We start from the raw sequence: 9,262 nt of genomic DNA, 5'->3' as shown, positions 1-9,262 counted from the left end.
TTTTATTTCTCACTGTTAATTTTATTTTAGTGAAACATATCACAGTTCTATCCACTATTTTTAAAAATTTTTTAGAGACGGCAGAATATAAATTTTCAGAATACATTTTTACTAAAATAAATTATATTTGAAAAATAATTCTGACTTTTTTAATAACATGTATTAAATTTCATTTTCTTGAATATTTTGTATTTGCAAAGAACTTTCTTCAATTGTTAGATTGCTTATAACTTTCATTAGATCAGAGCTCCTGAAATTTAATAAAAACATTTTAGATATAATAATTATCATAAAACTATAGCAATTGTATTTTTATAGAAATTTATCATTGCTACCATTTCTTATGAAATAAGTACATGGTTAAATATAAACTTATTTCTTTTTAACCTTGAATATAATTACTGAAATATAAATTACAATGAACTTAATTGTATTCTTGGCATTAATAAAATACATTAAAATTTTATTAAGTAACTATTTTTTTAATATTTATACAGTAGAGCGTCGATAAGTGGAACCAATTGGGGACTGGGGTCCTTCCAGTTAATGATTTGTTCCAGTTTCCGACTTTGTACGAAAAAATACATTAACCTGTCCGATGTTCAAATTTTTCTCCGTTGCGTATCGCTTCCTGTTGAATTTTTCTCCGTTGCGTGTCGCTTCGTGTTGAATTTTCGTCGATTTTAAGCCTAACAAAAATTTTTATAATAATCATCGAGGCTATCGTATCGTTAAAAATTATTTCTGCATTTTGTACAAACAAAATAAATATATTAAAGAATATAAAAAACATGAAAATTATACTTTAGAAGTAAATTTAATATCAAAAACATTCAATTCAGCACGACACAGTGCGACTGAAAATCGTTCCACTTTCCGGCCATTCCACTTACCGACGCTCTACTGTATTATAAAATCATATAAGTTTATATACATAATCTTCACAAAGAGTATACAGAAAACTTCAACTAGAAATTACCAAAAGTTCAGTCAATTATACCTGATTCTAAATTATTTAAAATTATTTGGCTGGAACAATTAAGATATACAATTTACTACACACAGTGTTATTTTTTTAAATATTTGTTACAATTAAAACAATGACTTCAGCTTATTGCCCTTTTTACTTTATAAGTTTTTAAGTTTTTTTTATTTATATTTCTTATGTGAAATATATTTTTTGAATCCAATTATAGAAATTCCATCATAAATAATATGAAATATAACATTACAAAAATGCAAAATAAATGGCACTTAAAATTTGCATTATCTAAATATTTCAATTGTTAAATAGAAATGTAAATGTGAAACATGAATGTGTTCTATCATTGAAGTATTGTTTTGTGTTTGTCTCAAAACATTCCTATTCTTTTCAATGGTGAAATATTCTATTTATACGAGGTTTTTTTTTTTTTAAACTGACGGTACTCAGAGACATCTGTAGAGCAATCTAACAGCCGGACTGTTGCCAAATTTGGGAGAGTGACTAAGGACGACATGGGAAAGAGATTCCGTGATGAAAAAATAGTAGTACTGAAATTTGCCAGTAAGGGTGGATTTGGCACTGTTTTAGCGAAACTGCTAAGAATTTGTTGAAGGTTCACAGATTGCACTTGTTGAAGGTTCACAGGGGACCATTGCTGGTAGTAGCAGTGCCTGGGGAGTGGCACAACAATTGGAAATGATGCCTTCAATGGTATGGCAAGTTCTGCAAAAAGTTCTCAAGTTCTATTTGTACAAGATAAGTCACCTGCAAGAATTAAAACCAAACGACCATGCTACACGGTTGACATTTGCTCTGACATTTTTTGCCAGGATAGACGTGGATGATGCTTGTCCATGGATAATTCTCTGGGGAGATAAGGGCCATTTTTACCTGAATTTAGGTAAAATGTCAGAGCAAATGCCAACCATGTAGCATGGTTGTTTGGTTTTAATTCTTGCAGGTGGCTTATCTTGTATGGATAGAACTTGAGAACTTTTTGCAGAAGTTGCCATACCATTGAAGGCATCATTTCCAATTGTTGTGCCACTCCCCAGGCACTGCTATCACCAGCAATGGTCCCCTGTGAACCTTCAACAAGTGCAATCTGTGAACCTTCAACAAATTCTTAGCAGTTTCGCTACAACAGCGCCAAATCCACCCTTACCGGCGAATTTCAGTACTACTTTTCTTTCTTCACGGAATCTCTTTCCCATGTCGTCCTTAGTCACTCTTCCAAATTTGGCAACAGTCCGGCTGTTAGATTGCTCTACAGATGTCTCTGAGTACCGTCAGTTTAAAAAAAAAAAAACACCTTGTATATCAAAATTCAAAACAGTTTCACTTAACAGATGGTTTCCTTTCTGATAATGATAATAAATGATGCAATACATTTTAAAAAACATACTTAAAATATTTAGAACATGCTCTTTGTTTTATTCTCACATCTCTTATTCATATTCTAGAAATTAAATAGTTAAAAAATGATTCCAATAAGTGTGTTATCTAAGTGAAAAAGGATTAGTGATAGATTATCAACTAATAGGTGTGAAACAATAACAATATAGAGAAAGTCTCACATTGAGGTCAAATGATAAAAGGCAAAAGAAAAAATATTTTATAATACTTATTGTTTTAAACTTTTTCTGAAAAGCAACTTTAGTTTTTATTTTATAGCAGTTCCCCTCTTCTTTGCAACCATGTAAAGTTATCTGTTTATTGAGAATTTATAAAGCAATATATAGGAAGTGAGTGAGATCATATTTATACAGCCAACAATGAAATATGCAACATGGACCATGAGTATGAGAATCAACCTTTACCCAGTAACATTAAAGAAGAAATCATCAAACTGAATACATTTTGATATTCTGGAAAATGCCTTACATACAATTTTCCTTGTAATTTAAATAAAGACATTCAAACCCCCAGTGTGGCTTCCTAATTTACAGAACATATCCATTTACTAAAAATTTCTAAAATAATCATTTTTATTCTTATTGTTTATATTAGCTGTATAATAAATAATGTAAAAAATGTTTTAAAATTATATTAGTTTAAATTCACTAACGTATGAGAACAAGACAATATAAAACTTTTATATTTGTAATATTTATTCCAAAATTGTCATGATTGTATGTTTTATCCAAGTTTTCAATTATCTGAGGCAACACTGGTCTACATTACCTTGAAAAATCAAGGTTCTGCTGTACATGGATGCATAGATCCATATTTTTTGTATATATGTGTGTTTTATTGATATATATGTATATCAATAAAAGTTCTGATTCTGATAAAGTTATAGCTGACATAAAATGTATTTACTAACTCAAAAATTATAATATGAAAAGAAATGTTTTGAGTATAGTGAACACATTGACTGGAAAAAAAATTTTTCTAATAAAAAACTGCAGAAACCAATTTCAGAACATGCTAATATATTCTGTTTTTTTTAATATTGTTTATGTGTTTGTGCATGTGTATGATATTTCGAAATATAGCATGATTTCAAGAAAGAAATTTTGTCATAGTCTAGAAACAGTCTGAAATAATATTTGATTGAAATTTCTTTTTAATTTCATATTTTCATTGTTTTCAGGAATATATTTCAGGTATATTTCAGGTATATTTATATAAAATAAAGTTAATTCTAAAAAAGTGGCTTATTTCATAAGAAATTATGCAAATGATTTATAAGAAAATATCTTACTTTTTTAATTCTTTCATTTCTGTTTCCATGGTGTGTTCAATATTTGTTAAGATAGATGCTAAATCTATAAGGGATTCTTCACTAGGTTTCAAAGAATTGACCATCAGTTCAGTTAAATATTCAGTTTCATCCAAAGTACATGCTAAATCTGTTGTTTTATAATAAAAGTAATAAAAATTTAATTTGAATATAAATTATAACACACAAAACCATATTGAAATACCTTTCATATCAGGTAAAAATATATCTTTTATGGGTAGTTGATGCCTAGTAGTATCAATTGCTTTAGCTAAATTTTCACATTCCTGCTCCAGATCGAAGAGAATGTTTGTTACAGGCTCTAATCTTTCTTCCTGAAATATATATATAATTTTATCTTTAGATATGTGAAATTTTAAAGATAACTTTCATTAAAAATTTTCTTTAAAACACTAAATCTTCTAACATGAATTACACTGAATACTGTTACTGTCTAATTATCAATTATTAAAAGTTAATTTGGATATTAAATACAAAATAAAAAACAAATAATTCTAATCTATTAATTAAACATTATAATATACAACACACAAATTTTAAAATATTTTAAATTTACTTTAAAAACTTTTAAATTATGGTTTCACATTTTACAACGATTAGAATGAAAAAAATGAAAATATAATACATATTATTATATAATAATACATTATATATTAAATTATTTGCTGTCTTACATAAGAGTCACATGCAATATGACAATCATTCCTTGGAATGTATCAGCCAATATTATAATTCAGAATAAAAGTATATGCCGTTTTCTTTGTTTCATTTAAATACTAAATTAATAATTTAAGATATGCATACCTGCTTTTGCCAAAAAAAATTCATTTATGTTACTTTTTTTATTATTAAATTCATAATGTGCCAATTAATGACATTTTTACATATTTTTTTAAAAGATGAACTTTGTTAATTAATACAATATAAAATTAAATATAAATATTTTTTTCGGCCAAAATTTAAAATTTTATTTGCATTTATAAATTATAGAGTAGTTTCTGTTACCTTTAAATTTAAAAAATTGTTTAGTAGTTGAGAATATTTTTAATATCTGATTTTAAAAGTTTTAGAATAAATCAACCCTGAACATAAATTTCTCTCATATTTCAAGTCTCAAACTACTAGATGACATAATTTTCAAGTTTTAAAAATATTTATAAAATAACGAAAAAAAAAAAAAATTCCACTAGAGCATATCCATATCTCAGATTAACACTATACCAGAATTTTTTCATTGAGGTATGCATTTGAATAAATTTTGTAGATCATTTTCTTATACAGATTATGTAGAGAAAATGTGTTTAGCCCTTTGTTGCATTTATATATATACAGTGAAAACTGCTTAGGCGACCACCTGCATTCGATGGCACCTGTCAAAACAGGCAAAAATTTCTGGCACAGAATAATTTATACATAGAGTCTTTGTATAAGTTACCCATATTAAACAACGACTTGTAAAATGCAAATGCGGGCATCGATTTTTGGTCCGAAACAACATACAACATACAACAACTGCAATAAGCGACCACTTCTGCGAATATATCTGGTCTAAACTATTGTTCGAACCCATCTCAACAATGCTTCCCCCACCTAGTATAATGAATTAGTCTAAACTCTTGTTTGAACCCTCGGGTACTTCTCTCACCCTTGAAATTAGGAGCAGGTGTTAATGAATTAGTCTAGCAACAAAGGAATTCATTTCAGTTTGTTCAAAATTGTCCAAAAAATGAAAGAAATGCAAAGTGCTGTTGTTAGAAAATCATGTTAAAGTTATCAGAAAAAGTGAAAACGGTTTATCACAATAGCAATTAACAGCAAAGTTTAACTGTGGGAAAACGAAATTTATTTTAACGTAGATCTACAGTTTTCCTTAGAGGTATAAAATATTGTACACGATACAGTTAATCGGCTGATCTCATCATTTAATAAAATTTATTTTATTTTTTTTTTACGCTCATATACAGTACATGTGCAATAAATAGTTTCTGTATCAACCTACCTTATTTCTATGATATTTTTAGAAAAATAATATCCAAGTAATTTTCGGATGTAAAATATTCAAAAAACAATAAACGCATTAATGCAAAAATCAGTTTTACAGGCAACCTTCCTTTTTTGATTCCGCTATTGTCATTGGACAATCTCAGAATGTAATGAAATCATACTATGAGAAAAAATAATAAAATCGTTTTATTATTAATTAATAATTTTTCTTATTGTACTTAAGAAAATATTAAATATTAAAAAAATACAGTATTTTTAAAGTTAAAATAAGATTAAACTAATGAAAACCAAAATCAAAGTGATGGAGAGATACGACAGGCTTGTATATTAATGATGTAATACACGTAACTGAGGAGTGAATAAAAAGAACTGAGTTGAATTAAGTTGAAAAAAAGAAAGTGTGCATTATAATCGAGAAAATGCGAGTATTGTATTAATCTTTAAAATATATGGTATTAAATCTGTCTTATAAAATCACGATGACTCCTGTAAATCGAGTTATCCGATAAGAATAAAATACAATACCAATATAGCTCTATCATTGAAAAAATTTGCTTATTTTTGCTCACCTCAAGTTTTGCTTAGTAGAAATGGCTAAAAAGTGCACAAAATATGTACGAAAATATGGTATTACAGCGATTGGACCTGTATTGGACGACCATCTGTCTAAAAGATCACTTTTTGAAGGAACTGTGGGTGGTTACCATAGACAAGTTTTACTGTATATATATAAAAACTAGAAAAGTTTCTTATCATTGACTTTAAATTGTAAAAAGTTTATTTTGTTAACAAAATTTATAAATAATTATATGCGATGTAACTTAATATTTCTGTTTTGTATTTATCTTTATCTTGTAAGATTCTGACCACAAAATATTTTTAAGAAAGTAATAAACTAATTTTAAAAATATTCACAGAAGTTTGTTATTAATTCCCATTATTATTGTTATTATTATTATTATTATTAACAAAAATAAAATTGAAGTATTTTAAATAGTTAAAGTACAAATATAATAATGAATTATCTAATATACTTTACCTGAGAATATAAATGTGAATTAACATGAATCACATTATCAGTTAATGCTATTTGTAAATCTAATTTATTTTCCTCTTCAGAAAGTTCTTGATTTAGTTCCCATAAACCATATAACTGTTCCTGTGAATAAAGTGAATTCAACTTAGAATAATAATGCTACATTTAAGTATTAAACAACAGAAATTATTTTATTCAATTTATAAAAATAAAATTTAAGTATACTTATAGAAAAGTGTCACTCTGAAATCAAAGTTATAGGACTTTTGTCAGATCAATATTTAAACTAATTACAAAAAGAGAATATAGTACTGCAAATAGACACGTGAAAAGCAGTTTTAACATTTACCTATTTAATGATTGAATAATATATTTTAATTTTTTAATTAATAACTTTGGAGTTAAAAAAAAAATTAAACTGGAACAGAATTTAAACCTGCAGTTTCCACATATCAAGTGGATTATATTATTAGTTATAATGAGCTGCAAACCAAATGCTCTTGTAGACAAAAATAATTTAGAAACTAATACATAACAACACAGATTACATTTCATCTCACTGACTCCAAGTTAAACGAGGTTCTATGGGTTCTATGACAGTAATCAGCATTACCTTACTAAATTACATATCTGTCAGTACATAACCAAAATTATTAAACTCAGATTTTAGCTATACTTAGAAGAAACTGAAAATATTGGATGATTATTTTTATCATATATTGATTTATATATTATGCTAATAAAAACTTGCTATTCCTGTTAAACACAATAAAATGTAAACTATAAAATATCTTTTTAAGATTCTAAAATTATTTGCAAGTCTAGAGAAGAATTTAGTTTGAGATTCAAAAAGCATGGCAAATAATATACCAACTGTACAATGTAGGAATTTGTATAAATGAGCCAAAATATTCATCAGATATATTTAACTATTATTTAAGTAATTTAAATCTAATTAATTTTTAGACTTTGAATTAAGAATGCAAATTGAGAAATGAATTTAAATTGAATTTTTCAATTTAAATTTGCATTCTTATAGTTCTTCATTTTGCATTCAATCAATACTTTTAATTATTAAAATACCTCACTATTTACTATTGCAAGAGTTTTTTTTTTTTTTTAAATTTACAAAATTTAAGAAAACTCTTAAAAAGACAACACAAAAAAAAATGTCTTCTCACTTGTTTTTCATATGCACATGAACAATTTTTATCAAATGTATTTATTTTTTAATCGATTAACATTAAAAGATCCCTCTGCCATCACCAGAGGGATCTTTTAATGTTTTGCATATAGAGGGGGACAAATAGCCTAAAATAAAAGATTGACTCTGCTGTGGAACTGCTATTTACCTCGTGTGTGTGTGTGAAAGAACAAGTGAGAGTAAGAAGACACATTTTTTGTATTGTCTTTTTAAGAATTTTTTAAAATTTTGTAAATTTAAAGAACTTTTTTTTGTCCTGGCAATTTTTATATGTTTAAATATGCAGCTTGCAACAATAAACTCTAACAAGTTAGTTAAGTGATAACTTTAAATATTTTCTTTCTAATACAATAGAAATAATTTTAAATTCTATTTAAATTTCAGATACTCACAAGTGCATTTTCAGATTTCTTTCTCAAAGAGTTTTTTGCTTTGGTTTCCAGAAACAGAGCTTGAAGATATTGGCAATATAAAATTTCCGATGGATTAAAGGCTGAGGCCTATAAAAATTATAATTTTTAATAAATTAAAAGTTCTGTCCATTAGATACATATATAACTAAATATCCTGCTTGTATATTTTTGCTTAAATAGGGTGAGCCAATAATAAGTTTCAATAGGAGAGCATTGCCATCAGAACATGCATTATGTAACACAAATGTATATGGAATTTTCATTCCAAAATTATGAATTAAGGCTGTTATGGAAAATTAATTCCAACAACAAAACTTATTAAAGCTGACTAATTTCTTTGTTATGCATGCAAACCCCAGCAGATGATATTAAAAAATTTAATGTTTTTTTTCTATGGAAAAATTCTTTTCCAAAAGTTCTCAAAAATGGAAATAGATAGAACCAAACAGTATTTTGTGTTTGGTTCTATTAACTCTTCTATTTGTATAAGGTTCAAAATTTTGAAAATTGAAATAGTTAATTTTCTATAAATTTTTAAAGTTGTAGAAATAAATGAATTTGATTTTTGAAATTCTGAACTGTAATTTAATGGAAGAATTAAACAGGATTCTAACAGGATGTAACATAATAAAATGTGGACAACAGAGGTCTTACTCAACCCAGCCTTTTGAGCAACTGAATATATAATTGTTTGGGTCTGTACAATAGCAGCAAGGACAGCTATCTGAGTATGTCTTTGCTACTAGATGTTGACAGTTTGGTTTCATTAATTTATTCACACTTTGCTAGTTGCCTGTCCTTGGGAGCTTGGAAGAATGTTTTAAACCAGCACATGGCTACTAATACTGTCTTTAATTGTATTTTGCTCATTTAT

The 9,262-nt window shown here is 26.8% G+C and overlaps 1 protein-coding gene across 3 annotated transcripts in view; it reads right to left on the bottom strand.

Annotated features, from left to right (window-relative positions):
- LOC136989728 (HAUS augmin-like complex subunit 8) overlaps positions 1–9,262 on the bottom strand; it is a 47,026-nt gene continuing 37,764 nt past the window's right edge. For all 3 annotated transcript variants that reach the window (XM_067287975.1, XM_067287976.1, XM_067287974.1), the window contains exons 10-14: positions 8,368–8,475; positions 6,775–6,894; positions 3,916–4,045; positions 3,693–3,840; positions 1–250 (exon numbers count right to left, since the gene is read on the bottom strand). In XM_067287975.1, coding sequence (XP_067144076.1) covers positions 163–250; positions 3,693–3,840; positions 3,916–4,045; positions 6,775–6,894; positions 8,368–8,475 — 594 coding nt within the window. In that variant the 3' untranslated portion in view covers positions 1–162. The remainder of the gene's footprint in view (positions 251–3,692; positions 3,841–3,915; positions 4,046–6,774; positions 6,895–8,367; positions 8,476–9,262) is intronic.

The sequence above is a fragment of the Centruroides vittatus genome, unplaced genomic scaffold (assembly GCF_030686945.1).
Source record: "Centruroides vittatus isolate TY-2023 unplaced genomic scaffold, ASM3068694v2 scaffold_752, whole genome shotgun sequence".
Classification (NCBI taxonomy): Eukaryota; Metazoa; Arthropoda; class Arachnida; order Scorpiones; family Buthidae; genus Centruroides; species Centruroides vittatus.
This window is presented reverse-complemented; position numbering and strand designations above follow the sequence as displayed.